This window comes from Dermacentor silvarum, chromosome 9, assembly GCF_013339745.2.
Source record: "Dermacentor silvarum isolate Dsil-2018 chromosome 9, BIME_Dsil_1.4, whole genome shotgun sequence".
In the NCBI taxonomy this organism is placed as follows: Eukaryota; Metazoa; Arthropoda; class Arachnida; order Ixodida; family Ixodidae; genus Dermacentor; species Dermacentor silvarum.
Window position 1 is genome coordinate 144312126 of NC_051162.1, and position 20362 is coordinate 144332487.

At 47.9% G+C, this 20362-nt stretch overlaps 1 protein-coding gene across 1 annotated transcript in view; it reads right to left on the bottom strand.

Annotated features, from left to right (window-relative positions):
• LOC119463958 (thyrotropin-releasing hormone-degrading ectoenzyme) overlaps positions 1 to 20362 on the bottom strand; it is a 58533-nt gene that overhangs the window by 13928 nt on the left and 24243 nt on the right. Inside the window, exons 10-12 of the mRNA XM_049655442.1 lie at positions 17588 to 17724; positions 9028 to 9283; positions 7699 to 7892 (exon numbers count right to left, since the gene is read on the bottom strand). Of these exons, the coding sequence (XP_049511399.1) occupies positions 7699 to 7892; positions 9028 to 9283; positions 17588 to 17724 (587 nt within the window). The remainder of the gene's footprint in view (positions 1 to 7698; positions 7893 to 9027; positions 9284 to 17587; positions 17725 to 20362) is intronic.

The window sequence follows — 20362 nt, forward strand, 5'->3', positions numbered from 1 at the left end:
ATCACCAGAATTTCCGAAATTTATTTACTATTGATTGATTATCGATTGGTTATTAATTGGCTATCGATTTACTATCGCAAGATATTGGCCACGTATTTGGGCTAGGCTACGCACTACCAAGTCATCCCCAGCATTTTTCGAAATTTATTAATTATTGATCGGTTATCAATTATTTATTGATTGGCTATTGACTGGCTATCGATGACTGACTAAGCTTAAGCAGTCCCAACCATGCTTCGCTAGAGTTAACCAGGCTCAGCTTCGCTAGTTCACAGGTTCACCCTCTGCACAACCGCCAGGATCGGCCCACATTTTTTGCGAACGACTAACGGAATAACGGCCGGCTTAAACAGGTCCACTGTTAAAACAACAGCAACGCAAGCACACTGTACACACAGCCTAAAAAAGAAAGTTTCGCGATTACAAGAAATGACGTTCAAATGAAAGCCGTGTGTTATCGCGAGATAAGACAAAAAGTAAGTGCAACAAAAGAAGAGAAAACGGCACAATTGTAAAGCAGCTGAAAGCAATTCGCGCGCACAGTATCGTCTCACAGGGGAACATGGAGGGCGCTTAAAGAACTAAAAAACGATTCTGCAGAAGAGGCCACCACAACGTCTGAAGGTAACTTATTCCAATGCCGTGTTGTCCGCGGGGAAATTGAGCTAGCAAATGTGGTTGTCGCACATTTGAATTCGCAAACTTTCTATTGGCGATTAAGTCATTCAAAAGCATAATAGGGAGGGAAAATGTATTGTGCTCGTTTTATGTCGGTTTTTGAGGCACAAGTACAACACAAAAATTTCAAACGTAGCTCAGCCCTTCGACGTTAGAGTGGTTCTCAGTGTAACAATTCGTTTAAATATGACGAGCTCACTTTCTTTTTACTGGTTGTCTTACCTAGGACATATAGGGCAGCCATGTTTTGAATTTTTTTCAAGTTTATCTTTATCGAGGACAAGCGGAAGATCCCATACTGTAGACGCATATTCCAATATCGGCTGGACGTATGATTTGTACAAGATTTCCCGAGCGTGCTGCGGATAGTTACGTATCTCGGCGCAAAAAAATCCTAGTGACCTGGAAGCCCTTGAGACTATAATCAACTGTGCCTTGTCCAAGACAACGAAGGTGTAAAATAATCTCCTTGTACTCAGTAGCTGTTTCTAATACTGTAGAAGCCACTGTATAAGATGAATTAGTTACCTGGAAAGCTTCATACATACTGTTTTTAGATTTAGTCTCATATGCCATTTTGTACGCCGTAAGTGTATGGAATCTAGGTCATTTTGAAGAATACGGCAGTCATCATCATCGCATATTTGTCTATATAATATATAGTCATCTGCAAACTTCCTTATAGATCATCTTACCTGAGTGCTGATGTCGTTGGTGTATATAAGAAATATTAATAGCCCGAGGACCGATCCTTGTGGCACTCCTGGTGAAACATCAGCAGTATCTGATCGGGCTCTATAAACAAAAACACACTGCTGTCTCCGATGCAGATACGCGGACATCCAAGAAACGAACAAAGGATCGACATGGTAACTAGACAATTTTTCTATTATTGAGCGTGAGGTGCTCCATCGAAAGCTTTCTTGAAATAAAGAATAATACAATCCACAGATGTACGAATTTCTAATGCAAAAGCCATATCATTAACAAATTCTGTTAGTTGTGTAACGCAGAAAACTTTTCGCCGAAAGCCATGTTGACTTGAGCTGAGCAGGGAATGTTGATTGGATATGCTGCATGATGGATGAGTATAAAACGTGCTTTAGGATCTTACAACAAAGACACGTTAGAGATACTGGACGATAGTTATATATGTTTCAGAGAGCTCATTTATGAATCGCTTAATGGTTCTAAAACATAATTGTTAGGAATGGCGATACTGACCTTGTACAAGATTTCAGGAATGCATTCGGTAAACCGTCAGGACCAATTGTTTTACTCATCTTTTGACACCCAGTGGCCATCATCATCAGAAATATGCACCATGACTGGCACTTCGTGCAGAGTAGGCTTGTCTAGTATGGTGTTGGATAGTGGCGGCGATGAAACTAATTTAAAGTATGTGTTACAGCGTTCAGCTTTTCTCGCTGGCACTGTAATGGTAACGTTGTCTCCAACCATAGCCCGAATAGATACAGTATCCTTTCTATTTTCCTTAACATCTTTCCAAAGCTTTTTTTAATTTTGTCGCATCCTAGATGGACATTACTACAAAAAGCTTATTTAGCACATGGAGTTGCAAGTTATACTTCACCACTTATTTTTTTCAGTTTATCAAGATTTGCTGTCAACGCATTCGTTTTGAATGCTCGGTATAGTCAGTTTTCCCGCTGTGTCCGCTCACGTAATTCTTTTGTAAACAATGGCTTACTGCGACTGCATTTTCGCGTCAGTGTTCTGGATGGGACAAAACGACATCTACGGCAAAATATTTTGTTCTTAAACAGTGTCCAAAGCTCGTCAACATGACGAGAATCTGCATTAGTTTCAAAAGTCACAAAATATGCATTCAAGGCCGCATTTATTACGAATATATTGCTCTTAGTATAAATATAAATATTTCGCATGCCACTGCTATTAATTTTCGTATGCGCAAACTTCATTTCAGTATGTACGGCATTCTGATCACGAATTTCCGGAATGACTTTAACTGAGAGGATGAGATCTGGTTTATTCGTCATACAAAGGTCGAAAATAGAGTTTTCGCTGGTGGGTTCAAAATCAGTCTGTGACAGCAAAAAAAAAATTCCTAAACTGTGCCATTTGAGCGTTCAAGGCACTGGTTGTAGCGGGAAAACGTAGCCGCTGGTAACAGTCGAAATAAGGGAGGTTAAAATCGGCTCGTAAAACAATGCAATCGGTATCAGTTGTTTCCATTACACTTACAAGCTTTGAAAAAAACGTCACTTGAACTTTATGGGTGGTCAATAAAAAGAGCAAACTGTCAGCTTTTTCCTTTTACAAAGTTTCAGCTGGCACCAGGCCACCTTACATGAACTGCGTGTTACCTCAATTTTATCTTCAGCAGCGCGGCTCTCAAAGAGAACAAACACGCTCCCTCCATGGGTATTTCGATCCCTTCTGTAAGAGGCAAAGCAAGCGGGAAAGACTTCGTTATTTGCAACATCGTTTTCTAACCATGACTCTGTACCAATGACGACGTCACGAATGCATGCTGTGCCGTTTGTTGCTGGTATACTCCCTTGCAAAGAACATCGTATACTCAACACAATAATCGTAGCCGTAGTTATAATAGGGTGGATTTTTAATCGAACTAGTTTCGGTACCCATGCTACGTCAGACCTTCCTATAACCAGTACCGGACTTTCGACTCATTTCTTATGCTGACTTCGACTGGTGTCTGTAGCAGCTTCAGCAGGACAGTACTTGCAATAAAGATAGCATGAGAAATGTAATATAAAATTCAAGTACTGCTGCGACAGCAAGTTGCTTTCAGTCTTGATCACGGGGCTTTATTGAAGCTATTAGATTCACGTTCTGTTACCTTAAAACAGCATTAACGTTGCCTTACACGACAATTGTAATATTCCAGCTACAACCTTAATTGACCAATTGAAAGTTCCATTATTGTTACATTTAAAACTACTCTTACCAGAGCCCTGCCAGTACCAGACGCCAGGCCTTCTCTACCTGTAGGAATGTCTAGCCATCATACACCATCCCAATGTCACAGCGAATGGTCTAAATGGCAGCCAGTCGTTCGACGGTATTCCTGATGTCGCTCTGGTTTATCGAGCTGCACATGAAAATTTGGGCATGAAAGCAGAAGTAGATTGCCGAAATGTTCACCGAAGTGCAGCCAAATTTCAGCATTGTGACTCGGCTAGCATTCCGGACTTTCACGGAGCGATATTTCGCGCTTTGGAAGTTGCAGCCTGAGTAGTGTGAGTCAAGGCCAGCGCATAAATGTTCTATCTTCTTGGTTAGTTTGGCAGCAGACAAATAACAGAAGAATGCGCGTTTCAAGATGCAAGTATTAGTGAGCTGCGTGCCATATGCAGTAACATACCGCCAGAGAAAATGTAACTGTTTATACGCAGTGCACCCAAATGCACTCAAATATGCGAGAGAGTGCATGCGTGCAGAGGGTGTCTGGGCTGAATATGAGGATAATATTAAAGCAAAAATAAACAGCCAAAGATCAGTTGCGCATACTGAGGATTCAAAACTTCCGACAAATATAAATGCGCACGACATGGCACCTCTTATCAAGCCTAAATTTACCAACCAAGATCCGTAACAACAATACTATAGTAAAGATACAGTATTGTCACAGCAACGCATGACAATTATATGACAAATGTTTCTTCTAAATTAGGCATAAATGTTGCAAAATAAGTAGCAATACCATTGCACAGGCAGTTAAAATTACTTTTTGTGCGTATAACTCTTCTAAACTTCCGTTCTTTGGCAATGTGCGGCGGCCTGCTTTGTCTGTTCGCTTCTTTTAGTCAGATGAAGTCAAACGTTGGCAACAACTTAAGTGCGCCATGAAAAAAAATGTGGACAGTGTGCACTAGTAGCGCAAGCCTGGTTCACAGCGGAGCTGGTTCCGGCTTTTGGTAAGTGTTGCTAGGTTGTGCTAAGTTTTGCGATGTTATGCATGGCTTGGCTGGGCCCATACCAAGCGTTGCTAGGTTTGGTAAGTCTTGCCAAGCCCGCCTTTCTTCGGTCTCACCGTGGTAGCTGTGCACGCGTGTTCACTAGACGAGAGAGGGGACACGTCTGTCGGCGCGCCGGCTGCCCAGAGCTTTCTAGCATATCAGAGACGTCACGGCTAAGCGAGCACTTGCTTCTCCTCGGCTGGGTAGAGGGAAGGCGAAGTGCATGCATGCCGCGGCGAGACTCGGCTCTACGCACGTGTGTGATGAGAGGAGGTTGCGTGACTCGGCGACGCACCGCTGGGCCGAGTTTTCTGTCGGCACGAAACGGACTTATGAAAAGTTTAACAGCTCCACTGTAAAAAAAAAGATCTTATCTTGGAGAAGAATAGCACATCTTTTTACAGTAATTGGAACACAAGTACTTGTATTTTTTTTATTTCTGGCGATGAAAAAATGTTGAAGTTCACTCCCACCATTGCATTATTTACGTTTGCACTGCGACTTCATCTCAACCTTCTCAGCAGAGAGTACAAATAAGCGTGACGGACATGGTTGAAATGAGAAAGGTGCATTCATTGCACGGAAGTAAACACAGGCAGATGTGCCATTGATAGTTGACTGTTTATGTTCCCAAATTAATTACCATTATATTCTTGATAAACACAATAATAAATGCAATTTTAATGTCGTATGAGACGTATACTAGAGTATAGATAATAATATAACATCTTTGGCCTCCTTCAGACCACGTGCGTCTCCGTGGGCTATGCCTGTTCTGAAGTCTGAACCAGAAGTTTCAGTCATGCACACGCGACATCATATATAAATGATTTAATCATCTCATGTTACCAGAGGTATTCAACAAAATGACTACTGTAGTTTGTGTGAGAGCGTTCCCATCAGCACCACCAAGAAAGCATGTCATGTAAATTTACAATTTCATAACAATGTGCTGCTATCTAGGATGAAGAACCATCATAACGAGCAGCAAATCAGTTGGCTTTATTTATCCGTTTAAGTGAACAAAGAGCTATTTCATCTGAGCAAGCAAATAAATGCTCACTTCGTCCACGTGTATGAAGATGCCATTTTTGAAGTGTACTCGGTGCCTTGTGATAGACTTTGCATATTGATAAGAAGCCGTTCGGCATTACGAACCAACTATAAGACGTATTCTGTCGCTAGGCGCTTCACGTGTCTAAAGAGGATAATAAGATACAAAATTTCTATTTCGGTAGCGTTTATGAAGAAAATACCGATAATGCTGTTGTCAAACAAGAGCCGTAAACCACCTGTTGGCTTCACGCAGAAAATCCGGCTCGCATGTTTAACACCGTGTGCGTCACCTTCGCTTCCATTTCCTGTCAACATGCTATGAGATGAAGCTGGTGTGTGAACCAAAATGCTGCAACAGAGGGCCTGTGCACCAATTCTTTTTTTTTCCTTTATTTAACTTCTGCAGTGAGAGTTATCACTTCCTCTGACACCCGTTTTTCACCGCATTTTTTCTGTGCACGACCATAGTATCATACCTGCCAACTCTCGCGATTTGTCCGGGAGACTCCCGAATCGCGACCAACCCTCCAGGTTGTACGGACACGGCCATAAATTTCCCGAAAGACTTTTCCAGCCCCACCGCAAAAAAAAGAAAAGAAAAAAATTAACGTGATCATGCTTAAAAGTTGCATCCTAATTGTCGTTAAGTGCTAGGTAGCTAGCCGAATTCATATTTACATGCAAGCCATTTGTGTGTAGGCTTTGCAAGCCTGGGCGGCCAAAGTCTAATATGCATTGCACAATGGCTGGTTTTCTAAAGTCAGCTTCATCGTTATACAGTTGTATTATGCGGTAAAGTATATCAAGAGTGGAAAGGGACCACTGTGACGGGACATGGTACATGTTCCTGGTCACACTATGAGCGCCGAGACGTGTATAGTAACTTTACTGTCAGCCCTTAGGAGCTGCTTCTGACATTGTTTTGTCGATTTCAACCATTGTTTTGCTCACCTCGCGTTCCCCCTATATGAGACCATAACGCGTTCTATATTTTATATCAACAACTACACGCGCGCATGTGACATCTCCAGTCTGAATTCGAGTAGCTGTACTGGCAGCCATGTAGAATTATTTCTGAGGTTGCTGTCGCCCACAAAAACAAAAGCGACTTTTTTGTCGCCTACCCCTTCCCCCTCAGTTAATCTCCTGATTTTCTAGCTCCCCAAGTTGGCAGGTATGCAGTATGTTACGAACGTCTAATCACAGCTGAAATAGATTTTTCCCGAAATTCATCATTCTTTTTAAAGCCGATGTGCAATATCAAGGTACAAATAACATTTCAACAAACAGTGCGCATTAGGAACATTTTTATAAAAGTTGTGTGACATTGCAAACATTTTTCAATAATTTCTCAAAATTGCTACAAATTCATAAAATTTAACCTCGCATTTAAGAAAAAAAGAACAAAGTACTCTTTGAATTCGTTTTTAATGAAAGAAGTGTCCAGCACACAAAAACACGTGAAATGTTTGCGAAACTGTCGAATTGCGTCAATGTCCGTTCTCACGCATGGTTACGCGCCATTTCGTGAATTACAAGTGCCAACACGTGTCGAACAACTAAACGGCCCGCCGGAGTAACCTAAACCCAAATTGCTTAAACCATCTAAGGTTCTTCTGCGTGTACTCAAAGCGAGCTACGCGAACGCTTTCTCATACAACGCTCATTAGAATGCCGCATAAGAAAACAAAAATCCATACATCTGCCGATCTAGTAATCTCATATCACAAGAACGATAAAGAAACAATTGAAAATAGCACTGACATCTAATCATTTATAGTAACAATCTTATCTAATTATAGTCTAATCAAATAATGACACGCAGAAATGTCAGCAACTGTAAAATAGTTCGAAATAACTCCAAGGCAGCTCCAAAAACAACCTTGAAATCGCGTTATAATATCACCTTACGCAGTTGGCAGTCGCATTTGAAAAATACAAGTAAAAGAATGTGGCAATCTAGTGCCAAATTAGCGCAGTGGAGCGGGGCGTAGCGCACATGTTGAAATTGCAGCACGTTGTCCGGCGCATCGCTTGAAGGCATGCGTTGTCGGTGGGTGCCAGCTGGACGAGCATGCAGATCTCCTGGTTCCTCAGGTAGAAAGGCCGGTACTCGGTTCGACCAGAGAAGTGTTCCAAGGCCTTGAGGGCCGCCCGCGTGTACAACTGCCACACTGTGCAGCTCTGCTCTTTCTGCAGCAGTCCAACGTCACTTTTATGTAAACCTTGAACATGCTTCGTCTGAGAAGTCAGGTCTGTTATCACCGCAAACCCCCTGGGGCTTCAAGTTTCATTTCTAAGCGAGAATTGTACTATTTGCTCATGTACTAGCTGTCCAGTTTCTAATCGAGTGTTTAATCATTACTACGTTTGTTCAGGGAAAATTATTTTAAATAAATTGTGGGGCTTAAATTTAGGTCCCTACACCGCGATCTGATTATGAGGCATGCCGTAGGAGGGGACTGAGGATTAATTTTTATTGACTGGGGTTATGTTACATACATCCAAGTACGCGAGAATTCTTTTTTTTTTGCATTTCGCCTCGATCCATATGCCACCGCTCTGGCCGGAAGCGAACCCACGACCTCGAGCTTGTCAGCGCATCGCTATGGATACTAAGACCACGGCGGTTGGGTTTAGTAAAATGAGCCAAGCGTTTTAGCGCCCATGCCCTCTATATAGATGATATTCAGTATTCAATGTGGAATACAAATGGGAGATACTTAATGACTGGCCATGACGAGAGAAGAAAGAACGCACAAAAATGGGACAGCGCTACGACATGTTCTTGTAGTATTGTTCTCGCGGCGCTTTTTTAATTTTGTTTTAATTCAATGCAGACGCTTCTTTTGTTATAGCTCTGTTTCCGCGCTATATTGCTATTTTCGTGAAATAGTCAAAGTAGGCGTTTTATACTCTTGCTCGATTCCATTCACGATTTTCTTTTAAACACCTCTAATGAGTATAGTTTCTGCTTTCCTCGACTACGCTTCCCTTCTCTTGGTACCCATTCTGTAACTCTAATGGTCCACCGGTTATCCATCCTACGCATTACATGACCTGCCCAGGTTCATTTTTTCTGCTAATGTCAATTAGAATATCGGCTATCTTCAATTGCTCTCTCCTCCACATCGCTCTCTTCCTGTCTCTTAACATAAGGCCTAACACGAGGTGATGAAGTTAGGAAATTTTCAGGCGCAAGTTGGAATCAGCTAGCGCAAGACAGCAGTGGTTGGAGATCGCTGGGAGAGGCCTTCGTCCTGCAGTGGACATAAATATAAGATGATGATGATAATGAATGAGTATAGGTGAGGTGCCTGACGCTCACACTGTAGCTGATGACAGGGCGCACCTGCAGATACGTGAGCAGTCCCACGAGGGCATCGATTGACACCATCCGCCTCACGGCCAGCGCGACCATGTCGTCGAGGAAGAGCGCCCTGGAGGTCTCGCCCAAGACCGTGTGGTTTTTCAGCAGCTGGCTCGTCAGGAGGGCCACGTTGTTCGCGTCGTATTGGACGCGGAAATAGGACACCGTGTCCGTGTTCACAAGGAACCACGACGAGCTCAGGTCGCGCGCCACGCTGGAACATAAAATGCGCGGGCAGCTTATTGCAGCTGTTGTCAAATAACGGGATGTAGCAGGCCGTCTGTTACCAGTGTTTCAACATACAGTTAGGGAAGTGACACGGGATCGTTGGCATGTCATCAAAACGCAGACGGGGGCCCAAGAGGAGGGCGTGAGGACAGTTGTGCAACAATGTTCGCTTCCTCTTTGAGCTAAAAGAAACCATAGCAGCAAGGGATGCCTATTGTACGGTCATGTACAGAGCTGAAAGACATACTTGCAGCACATAGGAGACGCACACAAAGTGCAAACGTCAGGCTATTTTAGAATAGGGACCCCCTATCTTTGGGGGCCCGATTAGCGTCTCGCCACAGCGCAGGCGCCGAACCCGAGCAGTATCTTTGGGTTTGTGTTCTCGCACGCCCCTGAAGTGAAATTTCAAAAATAGCGTGGGTGCCCAAAACGTCCCAAACCTGTTTTGCGTCGTGTCGACTCCGCCACGAACATCTCAAAAACGCGTCAACGCCTCTTCATTGAAATAATTAACTGTCAAGTACACTTTTTATCCTGTAAAATGTTACAAATTGCAATATTTCATGGATATTTTTTCCTCGGGCATAATGTTTCCATTTTCCTTCCGCGTTCAGGAAGGGCACTGCAATGCCATGACGCTAACGCAAGCCAGTAACCCTATTCTAAAGCACCTTCCGGGCGCGGCAGACCGCGAACGCAATGCGTTCGAGTCCCTATTCTAAACCCCCCTATAGACGACGACACCGGGCGGCACTTCCAAATGATTTAGATAGTGTGCAGACCCGCGAAATAATAGGCAAGTACAAGCAGTCTAGTCACAATACTTGAGACAACCAGTCGTCGAGCAATCTCGTCTCCGATTTATATAACAGAAGCGATGTATCACTGATACAGCTAGAGTTTTTATTAGATAGTACGCTTCCGTAAACTCACGCGCGGTCTGATTCTTGCTTCCTGCCGAGAATCTTCGTCTCACCAAAGCGTGGTTAACACATGCAGGTATTTTCACTGTGCTGGCAAATGCACAGCGCGGTTCGGTTTTTCATAAGATTTAGGTCGTGTTTCCTGGCTTGTTCATTGATACAGCGCCCGCTCTGTCCGACGGGGGACTTGCCGCACGCAAACGGAATTCCATCCGCATGCCCAGCGGCATATTTACCGCTTGTGGCGCCATGTTTGTTTCCGCAGCCTTGCCGGCTGGTTTCATCTCGAGTGGTTCGGGAGCAGAGCTGAGCTAGCTTGACGGGGCCAGAAAAGGTAATGGGTACGCTATGCCAGCCTGCGGCCTTCTTGAGGTTAGATGTGACCTTATGAACATAAGTGATCATAAGGGGTCATATATTGCACGTGCGTGTATGTGCCCATTTATTCGTCGGTTTGCACCATAGATAAATCAGTTTGAAGTACCGGCCGTGTCGTCGTCTTTGCATCTACATTTTTCTGCATATCTTATTTGCGGCAATGGCGTTTTTCAGCAAACACTGAATAGGCCAAGAAGCAGTTCTATTGAAGTACAGAGTGCGCTAATCACGTGATATGTCCTTTCTCTGAGCAGGGTTCACAGGCACCTATCGATGTAATGAAAGCCCAAAGAATATTTGAAGCATAGTGGTGTATAGCAGTATTTTTGTTTTTATAAGTAAATCATGATTCCTTTTTTTTACTGTGCTCCATGCAGTGTAAACGTATGCAAAAGTCTGTCGAAGATGTTAAGGCCTGATGATCTTCCCTGCTCCGAGCAATACGCTGCATATTGACACGTATACATCTTTATCTTTCACCGGTGGCCGCTTTCCACCGGCTAACAAATGTTAAACGTTATCGCTCGGCGCAGGACGCGCCTGTGTCGGAGGTTTCTAGAACGTTATCGATGCTTCTTTCCGTTGCCTGTTTTCACAGACGCTTATGTTATCTGATTGTGTGACCGATGCGAATTGTCTAGAACTTTCTGGAAGACACGCGGGCATCAGGGATTAATCTGGAACCTTCGATGACTCAGGTATAAAAGCCGACGCGTTTCGCCGCTGATCAGATTCCGACGATCGCCGACTGTGTTCGCCGCTATCGTTGTGCTTTGAGTGTAGCTTGCTTTTGTGGGCACAGGTTCGCCCAATAAACAACCAGTTTCGTCATACACAGTTTTGTGACTGTCTTCTCTACCGTCACTACTACGTGACATCTGGTGGAGGTGCTTTTATGTCCTTGTACCGGACCCCCCCGTCCAGCCGTGAGCCAAGCCCACACCGTCTAGAAGACGTCGACGCCTACCCCGACCAGCGAGCTAGTCGCAGGCTACTGAACCTGCCACCGGAGTACGAACCCCTACCTGAGAAGACCAAGAGGACAAAAGTCATGACCTCGGCAGCAGCTACCATGACAGCCCCTGTGCCAACATCTGCGGTCGTGATGCAACAATCCAGGGAGCCGCCGACTTTCCGCGGTTCGCCATGTGAAGACGCCGAAAGCTGGCTGGAGGCATACGACCGGGTCGCTACGTTCAACAAGTGGGACTGCGACGAAAAGCTGCGCCATGTTTACTTCTCTCTTGAAGACGGCGCCAGAACCTGGTTCGAGAATAGGGAACGTTCACTAACAACCTGGGACCTCTTCCGAGCCGCCTTCCTGGACACCTTCACGAGCGTCGTCCGTAAAGAAAGAGCTGCAGCCTTGCTGGAAAACCGTGTACAGCTCCCTAATGAGAGCATCGGTATGTACACTGAAGAAATGACTCGATTGTTCCGGCACGCCGATCCAGCTATGCCCGAAGACAAGAAAGTTCGCTTGCTTATGCGGGGAGTTAAGCAGGAGCTATTCGCCGGACTGGTACGGAATCCACCAACAACAGTCCAAGACTTTCTCTCGGAGGCTACGACGATCGAGAAAGCACTGGACATGCGCAACCGGCAATACAATCGCCGTTCGACGCCACACTACGTCGAAGTCCAAGGACTTTCCGACGACCTACGAGACACCATCAGGGCGATAGTACGCGAAGAGCTGCAGAAGTTGCTACCGTCGTCGCAGTCTCAAGTTGCTTCCATCGCCGATATCGTGCGGGAGGAAATCCAGCAATCGCTAGGACTTCCCGAATCGCCGCAACCCGAGCCGGAAGCGCTGACCTACGCCGCCGTCGCCCGTCGTCAAGGCCCCCCTCCGCGCTCGCGCCAGGGCCCCGTAACGCCGCAGTTCCGACGTCCACCACCGCCGCCGCCAGCACGCCCGCCCGTCGCCCAGCGCAGCTACCAGAGGAAGACGGACATTTGGCGCGCCCCCGACCACCGCCCGCTCTGCTATCACTGCGGGGAAGCCGGCCATGTCTACCGCCGATGCCCATACCGCGAGATGGGCCTACGAGGGTTCGCCGTCAACGCGCCGCGTCCAGTGCGGGGTGAACGACCGCGCGACATTGCCGACTACCTCGCCGGAGCCCAGTGGCAACCCCGACGACCCTCACGCTCGCCGTCACCAGGCCGCTACATCTCGCCGCATCGTCATCAGTACACCGGTCCCACCCGGGGCCGATCTCCCAGCCCTTACCGGGGAAACTAAAGGCAGCAACCGATGGAGGTGCGGTTGCTGTACGACGCAATGCCGAAGATCCTCCGCCGACGACGACGACGATTCGCGAATCATTACGACGAGATACCAGCACGCCGCCTAGCAACAGCCTTGACAGCACTTCGCCGCCGCAAGAAGACCGGCCGACGCGACGTACCAGCAGCGGAGCAAGCCGACGCAGCCGTGATCCGACGCCACGACTTAACCGTAATGCTAGACGACGGTCTACCGACTTAGACGTGCTCATCGACGGTCATAACGTCACCGCTCTCGTAGACACTGGCGCCGACTATTCCGTCTTCAGTGGCGCGTTCGCCGCCAAGTTAAAGAAGGTGAAGACGGCCTGGCAAGGATCTGATATCCGGACAGCTGGAGGCCACCTAATAACGCCGGCTGGAATCTGCACAGCCCGAGTCACGGTAAACAACCGCACTTACCCGGCGAGCTTCGTAATCCTGCAGCACTGCTCCAGGGATGTCATCCTAGGCATGGACTTTCTAAACCAATACGGTGCAGTCATCGACTTAAGATCCAGGTCGATAACGCTTTCAACGCACAACGCGCTACCACCGGATACAAGCATAAGTTACCATGCCTTGAATGTGCTTGAAGAACAAGTCACCATTCCGCCTCGCTCCAGCGTAATGATTTCCGTCGGTACCGAAGTGCCTGCAGACATGGAGGGCATCATCGAGGGCGATCATCACCTACTGCTCGACCGTGAAATTTGCGTCGCTAGAGGCATAGCTGAGCTACGTGCAGGGAAAGCAAGGGTGATGCTCACGAACTTCAGCCCTGAATACAAGCACATTAACAAAGGCACCACGGTCGCCTACATCGACGAAATAGTACAAGCCAGCAGTGCTTTCGCCTTCACGGATTCCAGTGCACCTGCAACGACGACTATAATACCTGAGCCAACTTTCGACGTCAATCAGAACCTTCCCAGGCATAAGAAAGAACAACTAAAAGCTCTGCTCCTGCAATACAAGGACTGCTTCTCGTCGTCGTCAAAAGTTCGACAAACCCCTGTCGCCAAGCACCGCATCATCACCGACGAAAATGTCCGCCCACTCCGTCAGAGCCCGTACCGAGTTTCGGCGCGCGAACGTGAAGCCATAAGGCATCAAGTCGACGAAATGCTACGCGACGACATCATCCAGCCGTCCAAGAGTCCGTGGGCGTCCCCCGTGGTGTTAGTGAAGAAGAAGGATGGAACCCTACGTTTCTGCGTCGATTATCGTCGCCTCAACAAGATCACGAAGAAGGACGTATACCCCCTCCCACGGATTGACGACGCGTTGGATCGACTCTACAACGCAAAGTATTTTTCGTCGATGGACCTCAAAACCGGCTACTGGCAAATTGAAGTCGACGAGAGGGACCGGGAGAAGACTGCCTTTATAACACCAGACGGACTGTTCCAGTTCAAGGTCATGCCGTTTGGTCTTTGCTCGGCACCTGCGACTTTCCAACGCGTCATGGATACAGTACTGGCAGGCTTGAAATGGCAGACTTGCCTTGTCTATTTGGACGACGTTGTTGTGTTTGCCTCAAGCTTCGAAGAACACCTGCGGCGCCTTGAAACAGTTCTTCAAGCAATCAAAACCTCCGGACTCACGTTAAAGCCAGAGAAGTGCCGCTTCGCATATGAGGAGCTCTTGTTTTTGGGCCACGTAATCAACAAGTCTGGAGTGCGCCCCGACCCTCAGAAAACTGCGGCCATCTCCAACTTTCCTCCGCCCGCTGACAAGAAGGCAGTGCGTAGATTTCTTGGACTGTGCGCCTATTACAGGCGCTTCGTCAAGAATTTTTCACGGATCGCTGAGCCACTGACGTATCTCACGAAGGCCGACGTCGAGTTCAAGTGGGAGACGCCGCAAATCGAAGCATTTGAAGAACTGAAGCGACGCCTGCAATCGCCGCCAATACTTGCGCATTTTGACGAAAACGCCGATACTGAAGTCCACACCGACGCAAGCAGCGTAGGACTCGGCGCCGTTCTTGTGCAGAGGACTGACGGACTAGAAAGGGTTGTAAGTTACGCTAGCCGGTCGCTATCGAAGGCGGAATCAAATTATTCCACAACAGAAAAGGAGTGCCTCGCCATCATCTGGGCTACATCAAAGTTTCGCCCCTACCTCTATGGCAGGCCCTTTAAAGTCGTGAGCGACCACCACGCCTTGTGTTGGCTAGCTAACTTGAAGGATCCTTCAGGTCGCCTCGCACGATGGAGTCTGAGACTTCAAGCATTCGACATCACCGTCGTTTACAAGTCCGGGCGAAAGCACTCTGACGCCGACTGCTTGTCTCGCGCCCCCGTCGAACCGCCGCCACAGGACGACCCGGATGACGACACTTTCTTGGGACCCATCAGTGCCGACGAATTCGCCGAACAACAGCGAGCCGACCCGGAACTAAGGAGCCTTGTAGACTACCTGGAAGGCAAGACCGTCATTGTGCCGAAGGTGTTCAGGCGAGGATTGGCGTCGTTTTTCTTGCAAAACGACATTCTTCTAAAGAAGAACTTCTCGCCTCTCCGAGCCAACTACCTCCTCGTGGTACCCTCAGCATTGCGTCCAGAGGTTCTGCAAGCTCTCCATGACGACCCAACGGCTGGACACCTCGGCTTTTCCCGCACGCTCGCGAGGATACAAGAAAAATACTACTGGCCTCGCCTCTCTGCCGACGTCGCCCATTACGTAAGGACATGCCGAGACTGTCAGCGACGCAAAACACCGCCGACAAGGCCATCCGGACTTCTACAGCCGATCGAGCCACCTCGCCGACCGTTCCAGCAGATCGGGATGGACTTACTGGGGCCTTTTCCGACGTCGACGTCCGGGAATAAATGGATCGTCGTAGCTACGGACTACCTCACCCGCTACGCCGAAACAAAAGCCTTGCCCAAAGGCAGTGCCGCCGAGGTAGCCCGATTCTTCGTTGAGAACATCCTCCTGCGTCACGGTGCCCCAGAAGTCCTCATCACCGACAGAGGTACGGCATTCACGGCTGAACTAACTCAAGCCATCCTGCGATACAGCCAGACAAGCCATCGCCGCACCACCGCCTACCACCCGCAGACGAATGGCCTCACCGAGCGCCTAAATAAGACCATCGCCGACATGCTGGCAATGTACGTCGACGTCGAACACAAGACGTGGGATGCCATCCTTCCGTACGTGACCTTCGCATACAACACGGCCATGCAAGAAACGACGCACATGGCGCCGTTCAACCTGGTCTACGGAAGGAACCCGGCAACGACGCTTGACGCCATGCTACCGGACGTCACCGACGAAGAAAATCTCGACGTTGCCACCTATTTGCAGCGTGCCGAAGAAGGTCGACAGCTCGCCCGCTTGCGCATCAAGAACCAGCAGAGGACCGACAGCCGACACTACAATCTTCGACGACGCAACGTCGAGTACCAGCCCGGCGACCGTGTTTGGGTCTGGACTCCGATACGCCGACGAGGACTTAGCGAGAAACTGTTGCGTCGCTATTTCGGACCATATAAGATAATCCGACGTATTGGCGCACTGGACTATGAGGTCGTGCCAGACGGCATTTCGCAATCACAGCGGCGCCGGGCACGACCTGAAGTCATCCATGTGGTGCGTCTTAAACCTTTCTACGCCCGCTGACGACATTAGGTACTTTGTTACTTTGTTATTGTTTTTTTTTTTTTGTTGTTTATAACGCATTGTTTTGTTTTCGCTTTCGTGCTTGTAGCATCGGGACGATGCTTTTTAAGGGGAGGGTATTGACACGTATACATCTTTATCTTTCACCGGTGGCCGCTTTCCACCGGCTAACAAATGTTAAACGTTATCGCTCGGCGCAGGACGCGCCTGTGTCGGAGGTTTCTAGAACGTTATCGATGCTTCTTTCCGTTGCCTGTTTTCACAGACGCTTATGTTATCTGATTGTGTGACCGATGCGAATTGTCTAGAACTTTCTGGAAGACACGCGGGCATCAGGGATTAATCTGGAACCTTCGATGACTCAGGTATAAAAGCCGACGCGTTTCGCCGCTGATCAGATTCCGACGATCGCCGACTGTGTTCGCCGCTATCGTTGTGCTTTGAGTGTAGCTTGCTTTTGTGGGCACAGGTTCGCCCAATAAACAACCAGTTTCGTCATACACAGTTTTGTGACTGTCTTCTCTACCGTCACTACTACGTGACAATATCATTGTTCATTGTTTCTAACAAGAGCACATCATCGAAGAACTGCGAAGTGCGTTCTGAAACGCTTTTAGCCTTGGATATGCATAATGAACTGCATGTGCTCGAGAGCACAGCTGTCAAAATCTGCACTAGAAAATGTACAATAGCTCGTAAGAACACACTAGAGAGCTTCAGGTATTTTATCCCAAATTCCGCAAGGCAACTGCAAATCATACCCAGAATGCCACTGGCAAATATGCACGTTATGTTTTTTTATTCTTCAAGAAGAGTTTGCAGTTGGGTTAGTTGATGCTTGGTAATTCTAAAACAGTGCACTGTCTTCGTCGTACTCCTCTTTCGCTTTACTTCAGACCTTTGCTGTCTTTTTCATACCGTAGAACTTTTGAGACTTCCTGTGACAGTCATGAAAGATGATGTTCAGCATTGCTTACTTGTATAGCACTGAGACCTTGGCACTCTGCCGGCACTGCACTATTCAATCCAGCCAGACATGTAATCAAACGCTTGACACCGTGTGATGTTTCAGCGGTGCTCACTTGTAGCGCTGGATGGTCCCTCTGAACCAGAGAGCGCCTTTTTCGGGCACCCGGGTGCCTCCCTGAACGTCCAGCACGAACGGCACCGCCCACACGAGCGTCTCGTTGCACTCAACGTCGTCGAAGCAGTGCCAACCCTGCGGGCGCCATTTTTGCTTCTCAAATGGCGTAATCTTAGCACTAATTTCTCATTCTTGGCACTAATCTCTAAGTCGCCAAGTGCACATTTTTTGCATTAAACATTTGCCTAGACAATGACGTCACCAATCATGTTTGAAATGAAGATGAAGTGCTGAGGTGCTCACATGGTGGAGACGAAGCCGTAAAAACAATTGACAGGTGCCATGCAATAAGCAGTTTGAAGCTTATCGCTGCCCCCCCCCCCTTCCTTGTCTCCTGTTTCTTCTTTTTCTTATACGAAAAGGGTACGAAGGGCCAGCTGCCCATGCTGGATCTCGTCTCTTGCGCAAGGCTTCATCAAGAGAGTAACGTCTACTTTTTTGCATGTCGTCAGATAAGACAACTGTACTCGTACACGCTGATTGCCGAAATGACTGTGCCGACATTATAGCTTGCCAAACTGCCTCGCGGGAAAAGATAGCCTGATGATTATGAAAAAAACAGGTTACACGCCAGTTCGTCGGTGGGAAAGCTAGTAATGGTGCATCCAGACGAAGGACCGAATCCGGATTTTTAGCGGACGCGGACGACTATGCCACGGACCGTCCGGCTGCAGGCGCATCCACACGGCGGACGAAGCCCTAGCAGACGACAGCGCCACAGAGCCGGATTACTCTCGACCGCAGCCTCTGCGCTGGCTAGCAGCAGTCTGGTTTGAGAGTTTCTTCCTACAAATTGGAGGCCAGCAAAAAGCGACGTTTGGCTGCGATGGCTGATGTTCTGTTCGAGATTGACGAGGACTTTGATTTGTTTCCACGAAAACGGCGTTGTTTGCGGAAAGACTGGATGGTAAGGAAATAATTGGGGGTCCAAAACCTGCTCTACGAAGAGCTCCTGAAGACTGACCTCGACGAATACCGGAGGCTGCTTCGTGTAAGCAGATAGCAATTTCTGCAACTGCTGTCACGCGTGGGGCCCCGCATACGAAGGGAGGATACCGTTATGCGCCGTTCTATATCAGCGGAAACCACGGTGTAAGAAATATACTCTTACACCGTGCTGCAGGTCACACTGCGGTACCTTGCTTCAGGTAAGTATCACACGTTTACAAGTTATTACAGAGATCGCCGTGGTAAATGTATATCGGTCGAAAACTGAGCTTGGTGCTGATCGAAGGCCGCTACACAAGTGTCTTTAAGTGCGTTCGTGTGGTAGTGTACAAGCTCAATCGCACCCGAAATATTCAATGCAGATCCAGAGGGTTCACGTGGAAGGGGTATCACGAGTGCGCACAAGTTTTGTATGGCCGTGCTGTCGGCACCGACTTTCTGCATAAACATGCATGAGATAATATTGATATGTTTACACTTAGCTGCACCACTGAGTGTGATTGGCTTTCGTTGATATTCTATTCATTTACTGCTCTGAAACAACCAGATATCATATGTATTTGTACACGTCCTACTTTTTTGTAGTCTGCTAGCGAGCAGTTGACTGAGCTTTTTTTTTTTTTTTTTTTTTGCAGGAGAGTCACTATTCCCTGATTGTGACGCCGTCCGCATAAACTGCACGGCTGAGGTCCCACAAAGTGGGAAACTCTTCCACGATGTGGTTGAAATAAAAGGCGGCATCATCGCACAAATAAATTGTTCATCGAAGTGAACGAAACCAGGAGCTATGAAGCACTGAAACCAGGCGCCAGCAAACAAAGTACTGATGCTGACTGCACTGCGGCTCTCCTCGAGCAGGAGAGAAGTGTACTGGTTGCCAGACACTGCGTGTTTCTAAGTTAAAGCTGCGGCTTTACCCCGCCAGAATCCGGATGTGAAAAACGGCTTGGCGTTATCCGTCCGCGCGGCTCCCGGACGAGGCGCGGACGAGGCAAATCGCTGATGTGAGGTCACGTGACGCGCCGTCCGGCACTGCAAATCCGGATTTGGTCCTTCGTCTGGATGCACCATAAGAGAAGTCTGGTACACGAGCGTTTTCACAATTTTACGTTTTACAATTTTTGCAGCTTATATATGCTCCCGCAGGGAGCAGAGTTGCGCATAACTTTTCCGGCGCCGCTCGCACCGCTATTCGTCGAACGCTATCACGTGGTGCAAAATGACGTTAAATGTTCAACTGCACCACTGCGAAGCCAACTTTACGGGCGCGCCGCTGACTCGTCGTTTCCGTCAGTGCCATCGGCATTGCAATCAGCGGACCGGCGAGCGTACGTCGAGCCAACGCCTCCACTAGAAAGATACTATTTGTCGCCGCCCCGTTTCAAAGGGGATGCCAATAAATCATCATCATCATCATAGCCGTCCTGCTTTAGTTGCGTTCGGTTGTCAAGAGATGGCGCCAGCCATTTCCCTATCTCCGTCAAGGGGGTTGGGGTACAGTAGATGGGGTGGTGTTGTGTCGTGGCGGTAGCGGCGTCGGCGGCCATGCGGTGGTGTGCGCATGCGCGCATGTGTGTTGAGAGCGACCACCGCAAAGATCGCTAGCTACCACCTCAAGTTGAAAGGAGGAAAGGGGGGAAGGTGAGGGCAGCAGGTTTCTGGCGCACGCGGCAGGCATCTTCCTAGAGGAGGCATTGGTTGAGCGTGAGTTTCACTTATCGGCTGCGGGTTGCAGGTGCGTTATTCCATGATATTAAGTCAAGGG